The sequence below is a fragment of the Nansenia antarctica genome, assembly GCF_963989245.1.
Source record: "Nansenia antarctica genome assembly, chromosome: 6".
Classification (NCBI taxonomy): Eukaryota; Metazoa; Chordata; class Actinopteri; order Argentiniformes; family Microstomatidae; genus Nansenia; species Nansenia antarctica.
The window spans coordinates 16,679,550-16,705,742 of NC_137676.1; the positions used below are offsets into that span (position 1 = coordinate 16,679,550).

General features: G+C 45.7%; 1 protein-coding gene across 1 annotated transcript in view; it reads right to left on the reverse strand.

Moving 5' to 3' along the window:
- The window catches only part of fbxw12 (F-box and WD repeat domain containing 12), a gene marked incomplete at both ends in the record, with an annotated part of 33,477 nt that extends 23,326 nt beyond the window's left edge, over positions 1–10,151 (reverse strand). Inside the window, one exon of the mRNA XM_080534256.1 lies at positions 10,117–10,151. Within this exon, the coding sequence (XP_080390382.1) occupies positions 10,117–10,151 (35 nt within the window). The remainder of the gene's footprint in view (positions 1–10,116) is intronic.
- Between the last annotated feature and the right edge of the window lie 16,042 nt (positions 10,152–26,193).

The following is a 26,193-nucleotide window of genomic DNA, read 5'->3' on the forward strand; positions in this document are numbered from 1 at the left end:
TGCTGCACTTTGTCATCATGGTGCTTGATGACCAACCTGGTGACCTGATGCTTAGTGGGAAGCACGATGGGATGCTTCGTGTCCAGGTCTAGATCTTGAGCGCGGCGCAGTCTGCCACCCACGCGAATGAGAACACCGTCGAGCTCTGGAGCTAAGCCGCGGAGTCTACTGTCCGAGGGGATCGGCTTCCCTTTCTCGAGACACTCCCGCTCTCGGGAGAAAGCATCCTGTTGGGCACTCTGCAGCACCAGGAGCTCCGCCGCGGTGTAGTCTTCGGCGCTGAGCGTAGTAGCTAGGGGTAGACCGGCCTTGGAACAGAACATCCTCTTCTGCAGCTCTTCGAGCGTCTCACACTCCTCTCCTGGAGTAGTCGCAGGGTCTACGACCTGGGTGACTCCGCAGAACAACGTCTTACGCAGCTCTTTGTCCTCTCTGTCTTCCGCTAACGCCGGCGTGGCTGGCCACTCTGACTCCCGCTCCTGTAGGAAGTCTGGTCCCGTGTGATACAGGTGGGGCTCAGCCAGATCCTGTAGAGTTGCCCCTCTCGTGATGACGTCAGCAGGGTTCCTCTTGGTGTCTACATAACGCCAGCAGTTCACCTCAGTCAACTCCAGAATCTCTGCGACTCGGGTGCCCACGAACACCTTATACCGACATGAGCTGGACTTCAACCACTGGAGGACGGTAGTGGAGTCTGACCACATGGTGACGCTCTTCAGAGGTAGCTGGAGCTCGTCGAGCAGGAACCTTCCCAGTTGCGCGCCGTTCAGGGCAGCACACAGCTCCAGTCTTGGGATGGACTGTTGCTTTTTCGGCGCCACTCGGGAACGTGCCAGGACAAACGAGACGTGGACTTCACCTCCAAGCTCTGCTGCTCTGACGTATGCCACGGACCCGTACGCCATCTCCGAGGCGTCGCAGAATACATGTAGCGTGATGACACTCCTCTCTAGGTCCGTGGAGGGAGGGAAGTAGCTCCGCTGCAGCTTGATGTGCTGGAGAGTGGGAAGTTCCTGCTCCCAGGCCTTCCACTTCTCTTCTAGGTGACGAGGCAGAGGATCGTCCCATCCTCGTTCTTGGGCCCACAGCTCCCGGACAAGCACCTTGGCCATCGTCGTGAAGGGAGCGATATATCCCAGTGGGTCGTACTGGCTCGCTAGAGTGCTGTATATCGTTCTCATCGTGACGCGTTGAGGCTTGGCAGGCTTATTGCGATAGCGTAGAGTGTCCGTCTGGAACTGCCAGATAAGTCCGAGCGTCATCTCCTGAGCATCATCTGGTGAGTGAGAGACCCAAGCCTCGCTGCTGGTCGAGGTGGCCTCCTTCGGGAGGTCTCTGATGACTTGCGGGTCGTTGCTGGCCCACTGGCAGATCTCAAATCCACCCTCCTGGAGATGAGCACGCAGGTCCTGGACTAGCTGACGGGCTTCCGTGGCTGTCTTCGAACTGTGAAGGCAGTTGTCCACGTAAAAGCTCTTATGGACGGCGTCAAACACTCCAGGAGGTGCCGTCTCCTGCGCGGCGTGAGTCTGTAGCGCATAGGTAGCGCAGCAGGGGCTGCAGGTTGTCCCGAAGGGTAGCACCTCCCACTGGTAGATAGAGGGGTCGGGGTCGCTCGGGTCCTCTCTCCAGAGAAACCTCATGAGTGGCTTGTCTTCCTCCAACATCCTGACCTGGTGAAACATTCGCTTAATGTCACCACTGACTGCGATCGGCTGCTGACGGAAGCGCACCAGAACTCCCAAGAGGGCTGGGGTCAAGGTTGGACCAGGGAGAAGATAGTGGTTGAGGTTGAGCTTCCCCACCTGGTAGCTACAGTTGAAGACCACTCGGTTCTTCCCGTTGTGGTGAACATTGTGGTGCGGGAGGTACCAAGACTCGGCACTCTGGTTCGCCTCGGCTGGCTCAAGCTTCTTCACCAGACCGGACTCCGTCAGTTTCTTCATCTCCGTTCGGTAAGAAGCAGCAAGGACCTCGTCCTTCCTCATACGCTTCTCAGTGCTGGTCAGACACTGTAGGACGGTTCGAGGGGATACTCGAAACTCTGGCATGAGTTCTCTGCGGAGTAGTGGTGTGACGTATCTCTTAACGCCCTGGACTTCGATACGCACTGTCTTTGCTTTAAGGAGGTCTAGGGCGTAGACGTCCTCCTTTGACCGTACGTAGAGCTTCTCATTCTTGTAGGGCGCAACGTCTAGCGTCCACAGCTTCTGGACGTTGTCTAGCAGCGCCACATTCATGGAGTCCACACTGGTGTGAAGGCAGTTGATGGTCTGCACTTCTTCGGTGCGGACATGGAGGGATGACGTAGCTCTCCCGTCTCTATCTCTCCACTCGGTAGCGCCTTGGAGGGCCCACCCAAGCGCAGTCTGAACAGCCATCGGGCAGCCTCGTGGTCCTCTCAGCGGAGGACGGAGCGACACGATCAGTGCAGCGTTGTCCGAGCCGATGAGAAGGGTTGGCTCCGCTCCTTCTATCGGATGTAGGTCTACTCGCCGTAGGTGGGGATATCTTGCGCGTAACCTCTCCAGGGGGTAGTCGTAGCGGGAGAGCGCTAGCTGGTCGGCGGTGAAGACATTCTGAAGCCGATGTCTATCCGACGGCCGCCCCGCCGGGGAGATAGAGAAGTTGATTCTCGCCCCGGTGACCTCTTTAAGGTCGCGACGTATCGTGCGCAGAGTCAGCTTCTCCGCAGTCCCTTGGAGCCCCAACTGGCGCACTGGCCCCTGGAGAAGGATGGTCCGTTCCGACCCGTCGTCCAGAACGGCGTACGTGTCGTACACAGCGTTGTTGTGGTGAAGTCGGACCTTCACCACCTTCAGTAGAACCTTGGAGCCGCTGCTCTGTGGCGAGTCTAGGTAGTAGACAGGGGTTTCCTCTTCCGGTGCGCGACCGGACCTAGGGCTTCTGTTGCCCTCCGTGGACCTGGCGAGGGAGACCTCGTGTAGGATGTGGAGGTGGACCTCCTCACAGCGGTTGCACTTCCTCCTCAAGGTGCAGTTCTTCGCCAGATGGTCGCGCCCACAGTTCCAGCACCTCTTGTGCTCCTCGAGCCACCTCTGCTTGGCCTCGGTACTCAGGTTGTTGAAGTCACTGCACTCATTGAACCAGTGCTCGCTGGGGCAGTACGGACATGGCGGTGGACCTCTCCGTCCCTTTTGAGGGGGTTGAGAGGAATCCTTTCCCTCAGGTCGGGTGGTCCTCTCTCTCCGAGGCTCCTCCTCCGTGTGCAGCACTCCTACTGGGCGTCCTCTGTTCGAGCTCGGCCCGTCCCAGCGGTCTCCCTTCTCCCTCTCCTTCTTCGGCTCAGCGTAACCCATGGCGTCTACGTTGGTGTCATGCACTTCCTCCAGTAGGAACTCCGCGAAGGCAGCCATGCTCAGACCCAACTTCCCGGGGTTACGAACGCGCTGCTGTCGCCGGAACCTCTCCTGCCGGAAGCGTGGGATCTTGCGGAGCAGCCGCTCTACGTTGGAGGTGCTGTTGATCTCGCTGGCGCCAGCTGGGCCCTGCGTCTTCAGCATTCCAACCAAGGTGTGCACGCGGAGCGCGAAGTCATCCAGCGCCCGGTCATCCTTGATGGGGGCCTGCTGTTCGAGGGCTTGCAGTTCAGCAAGGGCGTGGTTCCAGGGACGACCGTAGCGGGCATCCAAGTCAGCGAGCGCTCTGGTGTAAGGTGTCGGTGCGGAGGCATGGGCCAGTACCATGTTGTGGGCTCTGGGGTTCCTCACATGCTGAAGGAGAATCGCATATTTGTAGGACTCTGAGCAGGAGTTGTCCAAGAGCGTGTCTAGGCAGATGCGTAGCTCCACATACTGGCTCCTGTCCTCGTCCTTGAAGAAGGGGAACTTGGGTCCCTCCACCTGGGGGAACATCCTGTAGTGGATCATCGGTGCTGGAGTGACGGTCTGGGTGTCCGGCCTGCATGCATTTTGGTGCACTGGAGGACCTAGGGGTGTGCTACGCTCTTGGGGGATGGCTCCCCTCCCGGGCAGCGACGCTGGCTCCCTCTGGGCCGCGTAGCGGTCGGGTCCCTGGTCCTCTTCCTTCCAGGTGGTCAGCTGGGCCTGTAGTTGGACAGTCATGGCGGGGGTCATGGAGCCATCGGCGGGGGGTTCAGGAGATGGCACTCGAGAGGGCCGTGCGGATGATGCTCTGGAGCTACGGGCCGACGGAGTTCTGCTGATGCACACGTCGCGCATGGTCTGCATCATTTCCTCCATCTTCTCTGCGTGCAGTTGCTCTCTCGCCATCTGCCTCTCCGCCGCGCGTTCCGCCCCCTCCATCTGTCTCTCCGCCGCGCGTTCCGCTCCGTCCATCTGGAGGCGTTCACGTTCTAGCGCCTCCTGGCGCTGGAGGCGTTCACGCTCGAAATGGATGCGTTCCCTCTCTTGTTCACGCTCGAACTGGAGGCGTTCTCGCTCTAACGTCACCTCGGCCTGTTGGCGCTCCCGCTCTAACGCCATCTCGGCCTGTTGGCGCATACATTCGGACAGCGCGGCACTACTCCCTCTGGAGTGCAGGCTATCCGCCCCAGAGGCAGAACTGCCCACGGAAGCCCTGGACCGGTAGGAAGCCACTGAGCGGCAGGAGCTAGGTCTCGAGCGCGCCGTACTGGGAGGCAGATCGTTAAGGCTGAGGCGCTGTCGGACCGGGCCTCTCCTTCCTGTTCTTCCGTTTCCACGGCAAAACCCTGCGGTTCTGCCATCTCATCCTCAGGCTGGTGCTCTTTGAGGGCTGTCTCAGTGCTAGCCACCCGCGCGCCGGCGGACACCTCGGCCTCTCCGACCACTGTATCCCGTGGAGTGCGCTCCTCGCTACCACTCAGTGAGCTTTCGAGCTCAAGCTCATACTCCTGTAACCTCGGAGGCAACCGCGGGACTCTCTGTGGTCGTGGCTCTGGCTCAGGGGGCGGAGAAGGGGGGGTAACTGTCTGGTCTGGTTGGCTGCGCTCAGCCATGCTATCACTACACTACCTATCCGGCTCGAAGGACCAATTGTAACCAGGGAGTAGCTGAAAAGGACTGTATAATTTAGGAAGGGGCTGGTTATCTAACTAATGGAGCTAAATAGGCAGTATAGGAGGATACAGGCAGGGGGCGCCAGCAAACCGTTAGACTAGCAGTTACTATCGTTAGCAGTAGCATGGGAACTAGCATTAGCATTAGCCTTGTAATTAGCATTAGCATACAAACAACTAACACACGGTAACGGTATCACATATGAACAACACATTTATTATACATGACTGATGTATCCATCCCCAAATATACATTCCCTCCCGGCCGGCCACACACACACTCAATCACTCACTGATAGTCTCTGGCCTGAACAGGCTGATAGTCCAGGGCTGTGGTGCGCGTTGAGGCCTGGTTGAATGGCATGTGCGTCGATGAAGTTAGCCGACGAAAGGGGGGGTGACGTAGCAACGCGGAGGGAAAGGGCCGTCTTCGTGGTCCACAACGAGGTGAAGGGCCCAAGTCCGGTGGTCCGCGTCGAAGCTCCGCTGGAGTCAGTGTTCGGTCGCAGTCCGCTCGTGGAGGCGACGATTATGTCCAGCTGGCGTCTCGCTTGGTCCAACGTTGAACAGCCGGCTGCTGGCAAGGCGGTCCAACGGGAACACAACTAAACGGGCTACAGTGGTACACTCAATAATCGCTTTCCTGGCGTCCTCAGCTTCTGCACGGTGTGCGTCGTACTGAATCCGCCATCTTACATTGACTTCGCGTTACTCTCTCTCTCATTTGGTCTCTCTCGTTCTGATGCTCATCCCACACTGACTCGCGGACTACTTCCGTTTCTTATATATACACCACCGAACGTAGCATCCGGGTCACGGACACACCCCGGATATACTACGTCATCAAACATATGCATAAACATTACAATAATAATACATATACCTTCATAAAACGTACAGAATAGTATAGAAAATAACAAAGGAAATACCAGGGGCAAAATAGGGCTGGTTTGGGGAAACTAAAACTGGCACTAAACTGTGGGCCTTCACAACAGTTTGTTTCTATTCCAACAAGATTAACTTTACACAAGATTCTTTTGAATATAACTTATCTGAGATTCACAGTCAACTTTGCACACACTTCTACTGCTTGGCCTAGCGGCAATCAACGGGGGAGGGGTCTCTGCAGAAACTTACCTTTGTTGAATTGAAGAGTTGCAAAATGACTGTGAAAAGATGGTTATTTCTGTCTCCTTCGCTTGGCTCGCCACTTATGAGGTTAATTTTGTTGGTTATGAATCAAAGAATCAATTCTGAGTTTAAGACGATTTAATTAAAGTACAAAATACAAGATATGAGAGCTGGATTCTGGTCTGCTGGTCGGCTGGGGTGAATAAGAGAGCGCTCTCCCCCCCTGTCTTGTCCTTTTGTATCCCCTTTTCTTATGCACATATCTACCAGTGATCCTATCACAGTCACCTAGATGCCTGCCCTATCACCTTCCCTAGAGATGACCAAGGGGGGAGAGGCCAGAGTGTGTGTGTGTGTGTGCTTACAAGCGGTCCCAACCCCCAGAAGTCTCTGTTGGTCATCTGGTTGCCATACAACCTCCATTGTTAGAGGGCATCATGCCCTTGCATGCCCTGGTATGTGTGTGTGTTTAAAATATACCACAATAACACGAGAACAAGGCGAGGGAGCCCTTGCAGCTGTCTGCAGTGAACTAGATACACCCAAGTAAGTGCTTGTTTTTCTGCCTTACAGTTAATGAAGTGATTAACAATAGATTAAGTCACAGTTTTATACTTGGAATACTGTAGAACACGTATGCACTATGCCAATATGCAGTCCCCATATTTACTATGAATGTGATTTGTAGCAACACAACTTCATTTCTAAAAGTCTCAGATGACAATATTTTTCCTTTTTAATGATCAGTTCCTCCAGTTGAAGGTGCTACATCAAGTAGACTTAATGTTCCATGTTGTGTTTTTCTCTTCTTCTTTGTACAGGTTTACTCCAGTGGAACTTGCATTTCTTGCAGAATATGCGAAGACAATGAGCCCAGTTGCAAAGGCACTGGATGTTCTTCAGGGAGAAACCAGTGTGCAGATGGGATGGTTGGTCCCCACCATAACTCTGCTAAGGACCAAGCTACAGCACCTTCAAGTCGCCTCCAAGTTCTGTGAGCCTTTGATTGCTGCACTTCTTTCAGGCCTTGAGAAACGCTTCGGAGAGATGCTTGCAGATCCAGAACTGATAGCCGCAGCCATTCTAGTTCCCAAATTTAAGACCTGTTGGACAAGTGACGAAAATATCCTCAAACTTGGTAAGTGTCTCACTTCCGCTTAATATGTGTAATTTCTATGAAGACAGTGAAATTAGTTTGAAATTACATTTAATGACACACACACACACACACAACACTATCCAATACACAGTTACAATACTGCCATATAGTCTAAATTGTCATGATTTTTGTTTTTTATTCCACAGGCCTTCACTATATCAGAAGCCACTTGGACTGTCAGGCCGAGAAACACTTCAGTGAGGGCTCCCAATCGTCTGAGGAAGAGGATTTCTTTTCCTCCTTGAAGAAGACCGGCCCTCTTGAAACGTCCCAGCAGTTGGATGCGTACCTGGGGTGCCCAGGAGACACAGTAGAGGTACTGAAGACCTTCCCAGCGGTGTGCCAGCTATCACTCAAACTTAATACGGGACTCCCTGCCTCAGCAGCCTGTGAAAGACTGTTTAGTGTCGCAGGGCTGATCTTCAGGCCAAAAAGAGCATGCATTGGCTCAAAGAACCTGCTGCTTTTGCGGCTGAACAAAGCTTATTGGTAACTCTGATGCTGATGTAGATTGTGTGTATGTGTGTGTTTTTTCAGGAAATATTGAATCACTACTTTGTTATGGTTTATAATTCGTATGGTCGTCTTGACCCAGACGTTACGGGGCTTCAGCTGGACAACGGGGCTATTTCCAGCTCCATTCACATCGAATAACCATAGCGCTTGCAGCGTGCCTTGGTGACTGTATTCGGAAAAGTGGAACTTTACGCACGCTGATCAAAGGTACTGTGGTAAACCTACTAGGTGCCATACAACCACTCTCCGACTCCAGTTGGATGTGATTGTAGTGCTGCACACCTGGATTTTATGGCGTTGTATTTAATAACGTTTATTCCGTTCTGCTTTTATTTGATATTCGGGGTCTTAGGGCTCTCCGCGCTCTCTTCCTGCTGATTGCGCGATTTCCTCCGTGTGTGTGTGTGTGCTCCGTAGTAGTATGCAGTTATGGAATTTATTGTAATAAAGTTTATCTGGTAGGTATTAAACCTGGATAGGCTGAGAGCCGCTGCCACCACCTTTGTTTTACCGGTCTGGTCCGGATGTCAGAACCCTGAGAATACCACTCACACGACCACAGTGTACCAAAAAGATATATCACTTTATTTAATAAAATACAAGTTCAAGTTCATCAGCTCTGCGCGGGTTACCAGTGGGCCGCTAGGAGACCGGCCCTGCCACGACCTATCCCCCCTCCACACAGTGTGTTCGGGAGCGGAGCTTGGTGGACGACACAGGGCTTATGTTTGGGGCGCTGCCCTCGCTCGGCTCTCATTTATCAGTGTCATACCAGCAATCAAAAGTCAGCTGGGTATGATCAATTCCGGGGGTTTCTGTCAACGGCGGCAGTTCCCCCCAGGTGAACCCCATTTCCCTAATGACTTGTCCCGCTCCCATGGGAACCAAAGTTCTCTACAATATTTATCACTGTGATGTGGTTTAACTAGCCAACTCCGTACTACGTTAGCGGAGCGAATTACGTGTGAAATTAGCATGCTAGCAGGTGTTTTCATATAAAATGTTAGATATTATATCAGCCATAGCTGACTAGTGAGCCTGCATCAACCTTAATGCTATTCAAGTGCAAGAAGATTACATTTGTCTTCGCCGTTTAAGATACACACATTCATCTGCTGTGGCAGTAAGCACAGAGCAGTAGAATGACGCCACTGGCCAATAGGGACGTGCGTTACTTCTTTCTGCTGTCGGTCCCGCCCTGACTGGACTCGGAACTTTTTTGCGAACATCATGTTTAGCAAACAAATATTTTAATTTAGCAAAAGAAAGTTGAGCTTTGTAAACAAATGTTTTGGAGTTGAGAACAAAAAAATATTTTAAAATTGTATCTATGTTTTTGCTTACGGATCTATGTTTTTGCTTACAAAGTGGATTTTTTTCTCACAAAATATTTCTTTGCTTTTGATTTAATTAGGCTCAAGATAAACTCCATACTTTCTATCTGTGGTGTAGGTGACTGAAGTGGGTAGTCTATATTATAAAAGCAAACATTCTGAAATTGTTCGGTTTTTACATCAGTGGTGGATAAGAAGTGCAGTGAGCAAAACATGTAGGCTAACACAATACATGTGAGGGGGGATAAATAATATAATACATGAACGTATTTCATTTAATTTCATTTCAAACCTTTATTTAAAACTCGATAGGCACTGAGGTCACCCTCATTTACAGTGACGTCGAGTGTACAATAGAACAGTGAGCAAGGGCAAACAAACAGTGAGCAAGACAGGATTAAAAAGAAAAACTAAAAAAACTAAAAACAATTGCAATCGGTAGAATACAGTTTTTGCACCAAGAGTTTAAAGGTAGAGGCAGAGGGGAGGACCTCCAACCGGAGAGTTTGCTGCAGAGTGTTCCATGTATTAGGGGCATCAATAAAAAAGGCTGTTTTACCTAGGTCTGAACGCGCATACGGAACCCGAAAAGAAAACCAACTATTAGATCTGGTCACATAAATACCAAGACTCCAGTCCAATAAAGATGAGATATAAGGAGGAAGCTTGCCACAGATGGCCTTGAAAATGAACAAGTTCCAGTGGTAACTGCGCCTCAGAGAAAGAGAGGGCCAGCCAACCTTGTCATAGAGTATGCAATGGTGAGTGTCATAACTGTCCCCGGTAATAAACCTTAGAGCTGAGTGATAAACTGAGTCCAATTGTTTTAATGTAGATAAAGCTGCATGCCTATAGATAACATCACCGTAATCTAATACGGACAGGAATACCGCCTCGACAACTCTCTTCCTACAAAGCAAGGGGAAGCTAGACCGATGACGGTAAAGAAAGCCCACCTTTTGCCGAAGTTTGGAGGCGAGGCCGTCGACATGCGTTTTGAATGACAGCTTCTCATCCAACCACAGCCCAGATAGATATTTGTAGTCGGTAACTCTCTCAATGGAGGAGCCGTCAACTGTGGATATAAGAAGCTTTGTAAGGTCCACATTTCTAGCCCTAGTAAACAACATGAATTTCGTTTTCTTCGAGTTGAGGACTAGCTTATGCCTCGAGAGGGCGTCTTGCAGTGAGTTAAAGGCTAGCTGCAAGTTGATAGTAGCAGCATGTGGGGAATCTGCTGTACTATAAATAATGGTATCATCGGCATATAAACGTATTACTTGTAAACTATTATGTATTCTAAGTGCTCTCGTAGTGTATTATCGTAGATGTTATGATGATAGCTAGCGTAGGCTAGCCTACAATGTGGGTCGCCTATCACTAGTGCCATTCTGAAGTTCGCATTGCGATGTGTTCATCTTAAAACCAAAAACTAAAAGATTTTACGAACGCAGCCATTGACTCTCGTTCTGCTTTCGGCGCCAAAGAGAACTGGTCTCGTGACCCAGGACGCTTCAGAACGTTGAGAAGTTTACCTCAGAAAGACTCGCGACAGCAGAGACCAACGGCAGAGACTCGTTTGAGAGCAGCACAGCAGAGAAAGGAGCAGCTTCGAAGGAGAAAAGGTTAATATACATTATTGTTTATTAAACAGGCTAATATGCTATAGTTATTATACATTATTATGGGTAATATTGAGATTGATTGAGATTGTTTATTAAGTTAAGCCCCTTGAGAAGAATCTTCTCATTTTCGAGGGGGTCCTCGCATATAACAATACAAACATAATAGTAACGCATAACAAATAACAATACAAAGCACCTACACACACACTCACACACACAGCCCGTCATCACTCCACAACCCACCACTACAACCCAACCGCAATATATAGATGCAACAGTCAGATACATACATAATATAATTATCAGAAGACATCAGAAAGTAGTCGAATTGAGCAACAACAGAGAGCACATTAAAGGAAAATACAAATACAAACAACCTGAAAACTAGCCGGTCCAAACCCCCCACATAATTAATAACATGAGCAGGGCTTTTTTAAATAGGAAAGTAAAGATGATTTAAAGGAGTGAAAGGATGTGATGGACCTTAAAGGGGAAGGGAGATTGTTCCAATCACTAGGGGCCTTGTAGGCAAATGATTTACGACCACATTTTTTACGGTATCTGGGAACACAGAAAAAGAGGTTTTGATGTTGTCTGAGTGGATAGGGAGAACTACGGGGGACCAAGTAAACTTTTAAATACATGGGATACTTAAAGTAAATACATTTTAAAATAAATTGTAACCAATGAGATTGCCTTCTGTCTTCAAGTGAAAACCAGTTGAGTAAATCATACATTAGACAGTGGTGTGTAAAATAATGACATCTGAGAACAAAACGACAGAGGGAGTTGAACAAGACATTTAGGGGACGAAGACAGGTTTCAGAGGTACCCTGGTACACAATATCAGCATAATCAATAATTGGTAAAATAAGCTGAGAAACTAATCTTTTCCTGATTTCAAAAGTAAAGCAATCAATAGAACGATATAAAGAACCAAGGCAACCATAGGCTTTTTTAACAAGATTATCAATATGTGGCTTGAAACAGAGTTCAGGGTCAACCCAGAGACCAAGATATTTAAATAATTTAGCATTTTCTAGGGGTGAACCATCATCATAAACAATATTTAAATCTAAGAGATGGGGACGCCGATAATGTGCACCAAACACCATACAACAGGATTTGTTCATATTCAGAACAAGGTTATTATTAAAGAACCAGTTCTGAACAGATGCAAAATCTGATTGCAAGGAGCTTTGAATTTGTGTTAGATCTCTGTGAGAGGTATAGATAACCGTATCGTCTGCATAAAGATGAATAGCAGAGTTAGAACAAGACTTAGGGAGATCATTAATAAATATAGAAAAGAGGAGTGGTCCCAGAGTAGAACCCTGAGGAATACCCTTGTCCACAATTAAGTAATCGGACAGAGAACCCTGTAAAGAAACATATTGACGGCGATTATGCAAATATGCATTAAACCAAAAAGAGCCTTCTGAGAAAAACCAATGGAGTACAACTTATCAAGAAGAAGATAATGATCAATCAAATCAAAAGCTTTAGATAGATCGATGAAGATGGCACCAGTCAGTTGGTCTTTGTCACAGGATGAGAAAACATCACTAGTAAACTTGAGGAGAGCAGAAGTAGTTGAGAAGTTGGGTCTAAACCCAGATTGAAATGGTGAAAGAATATCAAATAAATTAAGGTAGTGAGACAGTTGATTGTAAATCAGTTTCTCAAAAACTTTTGCAGTGAAACAAATAATGGAAATTGGGCGATAATTATTCATGTCAGTTACATTTCCATTCTTGAAAATAGGGGTAACACGGGCACATTTCCACATTGAGGGAATTGAGCAGGTAGAAATTGACAAATTAAATAAATCTGCAAGAGGATACATTAACACATGTGCTGCTAGTTTAACAAATGTATCTTCAATACCGTCTGGACCAGCACCACCACCTTTGAAATCAAAGATTGCATTATAAACATCCATAGGCATGATTTTATTAAAGGAGAAAGTAGTAGTAGGCCTATGTGTTGTGGGGTTTGAGGAATCTGCAAGATCCGAGTATTTAGTATTTATAACATCACCGATAGAAGTAAAATGTTGGTTAAAGGCCTGTGAAATGTGTAGGGGGTCAGAAATTATATCATCGTTAATTTTTATTTGAGATATGAGGCCTTTGTTAGTTTTATTGAGAGCTCGGTTCAACTGTTTCCAAAATTGTCGAGGGTTGAGAAAGTCTTGAGAAAGACTATCACGGAAGTAACTGGATTTTGCGTTACGCGTTTTAGTTTTGCAAGAGTTCCTCAAACCTTTATACATATCCCAGTCAGCAGGATCATTTGACAAACGATGTTTGGCCCAGGCTTTATCTCTCTGTTTAAAAAGATTGAATAGTTCAGTACTGATCCAGGGTAGATGCCTGCCTTTAACCCTAAATGTCTTTAGAGGTGCATGTTTATCAATAACTATTTTAAATTCTAAACATAAGAAACTCCATGCATCCTCCGGAAAGGGTATCAATTGGAATCTATCCCAGTTAATTGCAGTTATATCGTTAATGAATGAATCAACATGCATTTTTAAATATTGCCTCAAATTAATATATTTAGGTGGGGAGGAAGGTATTCTAATTTTCCAAACACAAAATATAACACAATGATGATCACCAGATGTGGTTATTCTCTCAGGATTGGTGACCAGAATCCAATCTATTAAAGATGAGGATCCATGGTGATGGTGCACATGAGTTGGCTCACTGATCAACTGAGATAAATTAACACTGGAAAATAATGTTCTCTCATCAATAGAAGACTTATCAAGCCAATTTATATTAAAGTCGCCCAGAATGATCAGTTCATTATGCTTCTTTAAGGAGTTTATTGTAGATAAGATGCAGTTAGCTGAATCTGATAGAACTGGAGGTGGTCTATAAATGGTCCCAATTGTTAAATGTTTATTATCATGAAACATGATGTTGATGAAAAGGCTTTCAAAATGAATTGGGTCAACAGTAGGAGTGGTCACTCTGAGGTAAATTGATCAGAAACATAAGTTGCCACCCCACCTCCTCTCGAAGGTCTATCAGATCTGTAAATAATATAGTTATCAATTTTAATTTCATCATTAGTAATATTATTATGCAACCAGGTTTCAGATAAAGAAATAACATGGGGTTTATAAAGAGCCACCCATGCTCTAAGTAAATACATTTTCGGAGCAAGACTCCTAATATTGATATGAACTATCTTTATTCCTTTTGCTGACTCAATAGTACAGAGAAAACAAATATATGTTGGTCATGAGACCGACCTGGGAAGTAGGCCTAGGGCGTAGACGTTGGGAGGGAGAGAACGAGCTGCGGAGTGAGGGACTAACAGGGGCACACACACGCACACGCACACGCACACACACACACACACACACAGAAATAAAATAAATTGTAACATCATCAAGATGCAACACAAAAGCAGAGCAACAGCTCGGTCTGCAAGTCAATACAAGCATGAATAAAGGATCAAACAATAGCAATTTTGTGATGGAATTTAAACATCAGAAAGTAGGGTTACACATTTTTGCGACAGTTTTTCGACCATACAGCGCTTTACAACAGTCTAGGTTTACGGCAAACATGCCCATGCTGCATCTGATCTCCGAGGGAGCAGCAGGAAAATACAGGGGCTAACGCTACTGGCAGGCTACATCGGGTACAAAATAGGAATATGCTATAGTTATTATACATTATTATGTATTAAACAGGGTAATATGCTTGTCGACGGTTGACAGCACCCAGCTAACTACTAGCTAATCTATCTACTACATAGCTACCAACGGTAACCTGCTGGTAAAAACACAAATAACGCCTAATATAAATTACAACTAGTAGTTAAGCCAGTATACTATTAGCAGTAATAGTGAGAAGTTATATTTTATTTCAAATGTTTTTTATTGAGCCGAAACTTGTTCACATACATGATGTTGTATCGACGCTCATTTTCATTTATAAGAAAGAGATACACAAATATATTTGTTTGGCTAATCCATGGGAGGGTAGTTCATTTGGAGGCTATTTTATTTGTTTGAATTTGTGATTGGCTAAAAGTATGCATGCGGAGAGTGATTGGTTTAGATAGGAATGGGGGCGGGTTTAATGAATGTAATCTGGGTGACAGGGGAAACGGGAGGTCAGTTGTAGAGAGAGATGGGAGTTGGTGAGTTGAGCTCTGAGTGATTGTGTTTGTTAAATCCTTTCTGTTAGTTCGTTCACTGTTTGGTTGTTATATGTAACTGTTTTATATGTAACACAACTGTTTTGTGTTTTGTCAGTTTTACAATCTGTTTAATAGAGGAAGAAGGAAAACCAAATCGAATTGTGTCAAGTCTCATCATTTCACCCGTACTGCCGGAGTAAGCAGAAGATTTACCCATTCAGCTAACTAGAGGGAGAGCTGAACAATATTCACTTATCTTCAAATATAGAGATGTTATCTTTTGATCAATTAAATTACAGTGTAAATGGACATTATAGTCCGTTTTTGATCAATGGACTCAATCAATTATTTAATGTTTGATAGGAATGAGAGATGAATAGATCAGGGGGCTATTGAGAAAACATTCGTAGCTGCAGCCCCCAAGTTAAATAGTTAAATTGTATTAATTACATTATTACAGATGACATAAAACATAGTTGATTGAATTTAACTGAATTGAACTCGCGCCGTTCTGCTTTTGGCGCCAGGGAGAAAGACCCGGAGAGAACCACCACCACAGACGGATAAAACCTTCTGTTGCTTTACATTATTATTTATTAAACTGGGTAATATGCTATAGTTCCTCGTGTTACAAGGGCAAGTATACGAACGCAGCCTGACTCTTCGCGCCGTTCTGCTTTCGGCGCCAAAGAGAACTGGTCTCGTGACCCAGGACGTTGAGAACGTTTACCTCAGAAAGACCAGAGACTCATTTGAGAGCAGCGGAGACCAACGGTCGCACCTAGTAAGTAGAAAAGGTAATATGCTATATAGGGATGCAACGATTAGTCGACATAATCGACGATGTCGATCATAAAAACTTGTCGACGTGGAATTTTAGTGTCGACTAATCGTATTAAAAACACACGAGCCGATAATACAGAGCCGCGCTGTTCATTTGTAATTGCAATGCACTACAGGAACTGCTGGGGGCAGTGTCACGTCTACAACTCTAGTAGCCTACTACATACGGCAAAGAAGGAAAGAAGGAGAGAGCGTATGAACCATGGCATCGCAGGGCGGCGAAGATGAGCGGAGAAAGAGACCTAGACTCAGCAAAGTCTGGGAATATTTTACGGACGACAAACCACACTCGTCCGTGAAATGTAATATATGTAAAGTAAAACTCGCTTTCCACAGCAGCACCACCGCGATGCACGAGCATCTTAAACGAAAGCACCCGGGAGCCATGCACGAATCAGCTGGGTAAGTTTTAGCTAACGTTGTTAGCCAACTGGCTAACGTTATATTGTTAGGGTCGTAATGTTTATGTTAGCTTTACTGTTACATGTTGGAAAACAACGTCTCATGGACAGGGCTGTACATGCTATGAGCGTTTGTGCTATTAATTTATTTGCCCTGTGGCACGCGTGTGACAGACAGAGGCGCTTGTATGTAACGTTACGTAGCAGGGGTTTTCCATGTTGAAGCCAGGAGAACGCGAAATGAAATTAAGTGAGGGGTGGTCGCTATTAAAATACCAGGTAGTCATGGTGGATGATCATGAATGATGCTTGATAAGTGAATGCTATTTCAATTATGTTGAGTCCACCAGCGAGCTGTCTGTAAGATAAACAGCGCCAAGCGTAGCCTACTAACGTGAGCTGTCTGTAGTCTAGCCAGCAATGCTAGCTAGCCAATCAACTAGCTCTGTGAGCAGCTGTAGCTTGGCGTAACGTTAGGTTAGATGTGTGACGCAGTGACGCAGAAGCATAAATCCGGCTTTAGACTGAGGGTTGGAGCACATCAATAATTAAGTTGTAACTTAAGATATATTCAGTTCACTGGTTTAATTGGAATTAGGCAGTACATTATCAAAAAAACTGATACTGTAGCTTACAACTTGTGATGATAATTAATACAGCTTTCTGTTTTGTTCTTTCTGTTTTAGAACTAGTAAGCAGCAAAGGCGAGTGGACGAGTTTGTGGTTAAGAGAGGCTCATGCACCCCTCAAGTCGCTCAAGTCCTCACAGAGAGCGTCCTCAACATGCTGGTCAATGACATGAGACCAATATCCATGGTCGAAGATGAGGGCTTTAAGCAGATGGTGAACACATTCCATCCAGGTTACACCTTACCTTCCAGAACCTACTTTACCAAGCTCATGGAGGGAAAGTATGAAGCTACTTTTGGTAAGGTTAAAGATGCTCTTAAAGCAACCAAGAACAAGATAGCCCTGACAACTGATGCCTGGACCAGTGTAGCGACAGAGGCATATCTTGGCATCACTTGTCACTTTATGAGTGATGACTGGGAGATCACCAACTTCTGCCTCACAACCATGCCACTGGAAGAACGGCACACTGGAACCAACATTGCTGCATGGATTGAAGAGGCAATGGAAAGGTTTGAGCTCCCTCCAAGCAAGATTGTGGTGGTTGTTCATGACAATGGCTCCAATGTTGTACTGGCTGCAAACATCTTGCAGGAAAAACATGGATGGTTGTCCCTCCGCTGTGCAGGCCACACTTTACAGTTGGTTATCAATCGTGCACTGAAACACCCTCAGATTAGTAAAGCTCTAGGAGCAGCGAGGTGTCTCGTCGAGCACTTTAAAAGGAGCGAACTGGCTTCAAGCAAGCTGAAAACCAAGCAGAAACAGATGGGGACCCCGGAACACAAACTTATCCAAGATGTGTCTACCAGGTGGAACAGCAGCTACTATATGGTGACTCGCCTGCTGGAACAGAGATGGCCACTGACTGCGACTCTGTCGGACTCGGAAGTAACACAGAGAGGGAAGCAATATCTAGACCTCAAACCTGATCAGTGGACCCTCCTAGAAGAACTGGCCAAAGCTCTCCAAGCCTTTGAAAGCGCCACTGTCTACTTGAGTGGTGAAAGCTATGTGACCGTCTCTGCCCTGCCTGCTCTAGTCAGAGGACTTTTGAAGTCCACCAACTCTGTCTATGATACAGCTGCTGTTCAGGCGTTCCAGACGACTGCTTCAGAGGAGATCACTTGTTAGGGTTAAGACGATGTTTTCATAAATGTTAAATGATAGAAGTTGGACGATGTTTTCATAAGAGATAAATGTTGGATACTCTGTATAATTCTGTATCACTGTGTGAGCTTTTGTGCACCCTATGCGCTGGGCTGTGTATTCTCTGCTCATCTTTCCACTCCTAATCGGGGCTCCGCTTCCTGTTGTTTTGTTATCCAGGAGCCCAGCGGTGGAACTGTTTAAATTTGAGCTGAACAGTTCCATGGGAATGTTTATATTTAAAATGTACATTTCCATGAGAATGTTTGTGTTGGGCAGAGCAGTCCATGGAACTATTTATGTTAAGGTACATTTCCATGGGAATGTTTATATTTGGGCTGGGTATTCCATGGGAATGTTTATATTAAGCTGTAAAGTTCCATGAGAATGTTTATGTTAAGATGCTTTCCCATGAAACTGTTTATAATTAACGCGGTGCTTTGCCTGCCCCTTTTTCCATTCTGTTAGAATAAAGGCTGACTTAGAGAGTGAAAAGAGTCAGATCGATTTTGACTGACCCTTAACACGGTCTCTCTGAATCACTCTCCTTGCGCAAGAAAACTGAGCTCTTTTGACTCTGGGTCTCTTTGTGTCTGAAGTCTACTACGGTCTGTTGAACTAGCGCTGGGTTAGCATTACCTGCCTTACAAACAGGCTGAGTCAGAATATAGCATTTAACAATAACGAACATCACTGCACGCTGGTCAGAAGACGTCAATGTCACAGATGACCCAAGCAAACAGCTAATTGCAGCCGCACTTGACCCACGGTTTCGAAAACTGAAATTCCTCATACCAGGGGAGAGGTTCAGTGTTCAGAATAAAGTACAAGCTCTGGCCCAACAGTCCAATGAGGTGAATAACCTAAGACATGTTCATAAATGTTTATCTTATACTGTATGTGTATATGTTTGTGAATATGTGAATATGTTTTGTGGTTTTTTTGCACCTTCGGAAGAGCCACTACAATTTCATTGTATAGGCAACTGTACAACGACAATAACGTCTATTCTATTCTATTTAGGGATGCTCCGATTTATCGGCCACCGATTTAAATCGTCCGATTTCACTCCAAATGACTCGATCGGTGATCGGCAAAAATGGCCGATCGCAAAAACCGATTTTTTTTTTTTTTTTTTTTTTTTTTTTCTGGGGAAGACAGATAACTGAACAGAAAACATAGGAGGACGTAACAGTATGTAAACCATGAAGGCCACGTTTATGATGTCTTTTATACAGCCATATCGACTGACTTGGGCTTCAGGCCCTAACTGGGTGATAGGCCAGACTTTTACTATGCCATAAAAATGGGTCTGCGTTTGCTTGGTGCCTAATGGATCAAAACTTTTGTCTAAAAAGCAAAAAATATGTAGGCTATCCAGTCAGTAGGCCTACAGTTATGTATTTTTAAAAAAATCGGTATCGGTATCGGTATCGGTTGATCTTGAGGGAAAAAATCGGTGATCGGTATCGGCCCCAAAAATCCAGATCGGAGCATCCCTAATTCTATTCTATTCTAACCAGCGCACCAGTGAGAATGAAGAAGCCACAGCGGCATCAGCTGACAAGGATGCCACAGTCTCAGCTTTGGATTCACTTCTTGGAGGAGACTCAGCAAGCAGTGACGGTGAGACCAATGAAGAGGAGGCGCACAACCAAGCGATCATTAATGAAGTGCTGATGTACTTCGGAGCACAAGCCATCTCAAAGTCAGAAAGTCCCCTGTCATGGTGGAAGTTGAACGAGGCCAAGTATCCGACCCTTGCATCACAAGCCAAATAATTTTTGTGTATTCCAGCTACCTCTACTCCCTCTGAGCGTCTCTTCTCAGCAGCTGGGAACATCGCCTCAAAGAAGAGAGCGAGCCTCACCCCAGAGCACGTTGATATGCTCACGTTCCTGCACTGCAATTTAAAGCACTTGTGAAGGGGGAGTCATTTTGAACTGGAAGAAGTTGTTTTATTTACATTTGAGACCTTATTTGAACTTTGTATTTACGTTAAATGTCCAGGACGGTGGACTATATATTTTTTCTCATTTTTCTGGACTTGAACGTCATTATTCTTGAGTCATTTTTGGACTTCCAGACCGAGCAAGATTTCAAATAGAATGGAGTATTTTCTTTTAATAACTTTTTTGGACTTGAATGCCACTTTGTTTTTGAAGAGTTACAACTCCACAACGTGCAGATCAGAGTAAGACACACACACACACATGCACTTTCTCTCACTCACACACAGCAAACAAAAGACCTAGAAGTCTGTCTGCTTTAATGAATGAATGAATGAATGAATGAATGAACTCATCCTCCTTTCCTCTCACCCCCCCCCCATCTTCTCCCCCTACAGCTGTTGGAGATGGAAGGGTAGTGTGCGGATCCATGTCCCCCCTGGACCGGATTAACAGCCGCATCCGAAACGTGGTGCAGGGCAAGGCAAAACTTTGAGTTGTTATTTTATTTTAAAACATTTGCACATTACCAAGTTTATATTTGCACTTTCATTTGTATTATTTAATTTATTTATTATAAATAAATGTTCAAATTCAAATATTTCATGAGTCATTATTTGAATTTGCAATGGGAACGTATGTTAAGCCAGAGAGACTGGACAACAGGGTGACATTCACAGGTGTGCAGACTTGAGAAGGTGAGGTACAACATGCACTGGAGCCCGCGGCCACTGCCGCGGCCACACGACTAATCGAAAAAATAATCGACAGATTAGTCGACTACCAAAATAATCGTTAGTTGCAGCCCTAGTGTGTGCATGTGCTTGCGTGCGTGTATATATATGTGTGTGTGTACACCCCCTTGTCCGTCCGTCTCTCTCTCTCTCTCTCTCTCTCTCTGAGGTGAACGGGGAGTCATCGTCCCAGGTGTTCTCCTGCTCTCTGTGTCCGTTCTCCTACACCTCCCAGACGTTCCTCCACAAGCACGTAAAGAGATGCCACCATGAGGAGTACGTCAGACTGCTGAGGGTAGGAGTGATCAGACCAGAGACGTCTTCCAGAGGCCCACAACCGCCCCCCACCACCACAGACACCCCCCTCGCTCCTTCCAGAGGCCCAAAACTGCCCCCCTCCACCTCAAACACCCCCCTCCCTCCTTCCAGAGGCCCACAACCGCCCCCCACTACCTCAGACACCCCCCTGCCCCCCAACCGCAAACAGAGACACACAGACAAACCTGGACCTCACCACTGTGATCTGTGTGGGAGGGGCTTCACTGCAAAGGGTCGTCTCATTAGACATCAGCTCACTCACACTGGAGAGAAGCCTTTTCTCTGCTCCCAGTGTGGGAGGAGCTTCAGTCAGTCATGTGATCTAAAGAGACACCAGCGTACTCACACTGGAGAGAAGCCTTTTCTCTGCTCCCAGTGTGGGAGGAGCTTCAGTCAGTCATGTGATCTAAAGAGACACCAGCGTACTCACACTGGAGAGAAGCCTTTTCTCTGCTCCCAGTGTGGGAGGAGCTTTAGTGACCCAAGTAATCTAAAGAGACACCAGCGTACTCACACTGGAGAGAAGCCTTATCACTGCTCCCAGTGTGGGAGGAGCTTCAGCCAGTCACAAACTCTGAAGCAAAAAGTTGTTTAAGTTGTTTAAGATGTTAAAGTTGTTAAAGTTGTTTAAGTTGTTTAAGATGTTAAAGTTGTTAAAGTTGTTTAAGATGTTAAAGTTGTTTAAGATGTTTAAGTTCTTAAAGTTGTTTAAGATGTTAAAGTTGTTAAAGTTGTTAAAGTTGTTTAAGATGTTTAAGTTGTTTAAGTTGTTTAAGATGTTAAAGTTGTTCAAGTTGTTTAAGATGTTTAAGTTGTTTAAGATGTTAAAGTTGTTGACGCCCCGCGGTGGTGTAGCGGTCTACGCACTGGCCGCTAGTGCATGCTGCCCACCGGGGCCGGGGTTCGTATCCCGGCTCGCCAGATCCAGATATGGCCGAGGCACACGGGAAGCGGCATATTGGCCGGCCGCTTCCGAGGGTGGTATAGGAGTATTTCTGGACTAGGATCCGTCGCGCAACACCGCCCCCTGGGCGCCGGAATAACGGTACTGGGCTCGAGGAGCCAGTCAGCCTAGTCTGCCTGGCGGCCTCCTCTGGGACTGCCGGCCACGGGGTCGTGCGGCGGATCCAATGCAATAGGCAGGGGATAATTGGATGCTACGTTGGGTTAAATTGGCTACCAAATTGGGTGAAAAAGGGATAAAATCTGAAAAACAAATTTAAAAAAAAAAAAAAAAATGTTAAAGTTGTTAAAGTTGTTTAAGATGTTAAAGTTGTTTAAGATGTTAAAGTTGTTTAAGTTGTTTAAGTTGTTTAAGTTGTTTAAGTTGTTTAAGATGTTAAAGTTGTTAAAGTTGTTAAAGTTGTTTAAGATGTTAAAGTAGTTAAAGTTGTTTAAGTTGTTTAAGATGTTAAAGTTGTTAAAGTTGTTTAAGATGTTTAAGATGTTAAAGTTGTTTAAGATGTTTAAGATGTTAAAGTTGTTAAAGTTGTTTAAGATGTTAAAGTTGTTAAAGTTGTTTAAGATGTTTAAGATGTTAAAGTTGTTAAAGTTGTTTAAGATGTTAAAGTAGTTAAAGTTGTTTAAGTTGTTTAAGTTGTTTAAGATGTTAAAGTTGTTAAAGATGTTTAAGATGTTAAAGTTGTTAAAGTTGTTTAAGATGTTTAAGATGTTAAAGTTGTTAAAGTTGTTTAAGTTGTTTAAGATGTCTTGGCATTGCCTTTGTCTAAAATGCAATGCCATGCCATACCATACCATGATACCATAACATTGAATGTCCTCAATGCTGCTGTAACTACTCAAGGATAGATGTACATGTACTCTTTGTTTATGCTGACAACTCTCCATGATGTGAAGCGAATCAGACAAACTACGAAAGTCCTCAACTGCTTAAAGTTGTTAAAGTTGTTAAAGTTTAAAGTTGTATTTATACTCTCTACCTTTTTGTACATAATATAGTGATATGATTAGAACATGTAAGTTTTTTTTTTATATTGGTCATTAATTCTGTTAATTTATAGAACAGATGATATTTAATGAATATGTTTGTTAGAAAAATTAAATAGTGTACATAATACAGCTGAATATCCACCCCTTCATCTGTCAGTGGATCACTGACTTCCTCACCAACAGAAGGCAGGATGTCAGGATGGGCCCTCACCTGTCTCAGCCCCGCACAGTTAACACCGGTGCTCCTCAGGGCTGTGTGCTCTCCCCCCTGCTCTACTCCCTGTACACCAACGACTGTACCTCTGGTGACACATCTGTCAAGACCATCAAATATGCAGATGACACCACCATGGTTGGCCTCATCACTGATAATGACGAGACCGCCTACCGGAAGGAGGTCGGCCGTCTGGTGTCCTCGTCTGCAGCCAATAACCTGGAACTCAACAACACCAAGACAGTGGAGGTGATTATGGACTTCCGGAAAAAGGCCCAAACTCACTCTCCACTGGTCATCAATAACTCCCCTGTCACAATAATGGATGAATTGCAAGTTTCTGGGCACTACCATCTCCAAAAAACTAAAATGGGATAACAACATCACCCATCTAGTTAAAAAAAAGGCCAGCAGCGCTTGTTCTTCCTCCTGCGAAACAGAGCAGGTCCTGGGGGTTCTGACGGAGATGGAGCGCAACGTTGGACGATTTAGTCCCGAAGAAAAGCAGCACTTCTGTTGTATGGAAGTATTTCGGGTTTAGGACGACAGATGTGCAATAAAAACAGGTGTTGTGCACGACCTGTCGTGGAACAGTCGCTACATCCAGAGGCAACACCACAAACCTGTATCAGCACTTGAAAAAGTACCACAGGCAGCTCTATGACGAGTGTGCGGTCAGAAACGGAGAGTTAAGTGAAAGTCCCGTAGCCCAGTCTAACAAAGTTAAGCAAACTAGTGTTTCAGAGTCGTTTGCGGCTGTTACGCCATATGAAAAGGGCTCACGAAGGCACCGTGAAATAACAAATTCCATCACGCACTACCTCGCTAAAGACATGGTGTCTATTAACACTGTGAGCAACTTAGGGTTTAAAAAACTCATCCAAACGCTGGATAAAAGATATACGATTCCCTCCCGCACGTACTTTAGCCATGTGGCCATCCCAGAAATGTACGCGGAATGTAGGAAGAAACTTGAGACGAGCTGAAAAATGTCCAGTACTATGCGACAACAACCGATCTGTGGTCGAGCAGGACGACCGAGCCGTATCTCAGTCTCACCGTGCACTTCATAAATTACGACTTTGAGTTGAAGAGTCATTGCCTGCAAACGGTATACTTTCCTGCTGACCACACGGGAGAGAATATTGCCCGTGGACTAAGAGAGTCCTTGTCCAACTGGGGTCTGAAGGAAGAGGATCAGACGTGCATCACCACTGATAACGGATCAAATGTTGTAAAAGCTGTGGAACTGAATCAATGGACAAGGCGTCAGTGCTTTGGACACAGGCTGCATCTTGCCATTGGTAAGTGTATTTAAAAAATATTTAAAAAGTGTAAAAATGCTATTCTCTCTCCCTCTCAATTTTCTCTCCTCTCTCTCTCACCCCTCTCAGTTTCAGAATTATTGTTATTACATTTTCAATCTGAAAAATGCAATACTGTACCTTCCACAAATAATGTTTTGATCCATGATTTTCTTTTTCAGAAAATGCTCTGAAAGAGAAGACCGTGAAAGACCGTATAAGTCGGGCAACAGGACTTTGTAAGTCTATTGTTTGCCATTTCTCGCACAGTTGGAAAAAGAAGGTTGCACTGAGTGAGGCCCAGCGAGAGTTGCATCTGCCGATGCACTCGTTGATCACAGAGTGTCCAACAAGATGGGGCTCAAGGCAGAAAATGGTCGGGAGGGTGTTGGAGCAGAGAAAGGCCTTGTCTCAGGTTCTCTCTGAAGACAGGAAGACGCGTCACCTGGTCCCCAGTTGGCAGGACATAGATGTCCTTGAATCCATCAACAACGTCCTGCGTCCTCTCCAGGAGTTCACAGATGCCCTCTCTGGTGAAGCTTATGTAAGCGTATCGTACCTGAAGCCAGTCCTTCATCTCCTGAAAACTGTTTTATTATCTCTGAGAATGCAATTAGAAAAACATGCCTATATTAATGAAAGGAATTGATAAGCTTGGAGGCATACAATGTAGATTCTCTGAGTTAACTATTCTCTAATGATTCTACACACAGGAGCTTATGGACATCACTTCGTTCGTTGATCCAAGATTCAAGACAGAATACATGAGTGCAGAGAATGTCCCAGACATCAAAGCAAGAGTGAAGATCGAAATGGAACAGGTGGCACGAAAGGTAACTTGTATTTATGTGCAGTTTAGTTGAATGTCCTCAATGCTGCTGTAACTACTCAAGGATAGATGTACTTGTACTCTTTGTTTATGCTGACAACTCTCCATGATGTGAAGCGAATCAGACAAACTACGAAAGTCCTCAACTGCTTAAAGTTGTTAAAGTTGTTAAAGTTTAAAGTTGTATTTATACTTTCTACCTTTTTGTACATAATATAGTGATATGATTAGAACATGTAAGTTTTTTTTTTATATTGGTCATTAATTCTGTTAATTTATAGAACAGATGATATTTAATGAATATGTTTGTTAGAAAAATTAAATAGTGTACATAATACAGCTGAATATCCACCCCTTCATCTGTCAGTGGATCACTGACTTCCTCACCAACAGAAGGCAGGATGTCAGGATGGGCCCTCACCTGTCTCAGCCCCGCACAGTTAACACCGGTGCTCCTCAGGGCTGTGTGCTCTCCCCCCTGCTCTACTCCCTGTACACCAACGACTGTACCTCTGGTGACACATCTGTCAAGACCATCAAATATGCAGATGACACCACCATGGTTGGCCTCATCACTGATAATGACGAGACCGCCTACCGGAAGGAGGTCGGCCGTCTGGTGTCCTCGTCTGCAGCCAATAACCTGGAACTCAACAACACCAAGACAGTGGAGGTGATTATGGACTTCCGGAAAAAGGCCCAAACTCACTCTCCACTGGTCATCAATAACTCCCCTGTCACAATAATGGATGAATTGCAAGTTTCTGGGCACTACCATCTCCAACAAACTAAAATGGGATAACAACATCACCCATCTAGTTAAAAAAAAGGCCAGCAGCGCTTGTTCTTCCTCCTGCGAAACAGAGCAGGTCCTGGGGGTTCTGACGGAGATGGAACGCAACGTTGGACGATTTAGTCCCGAA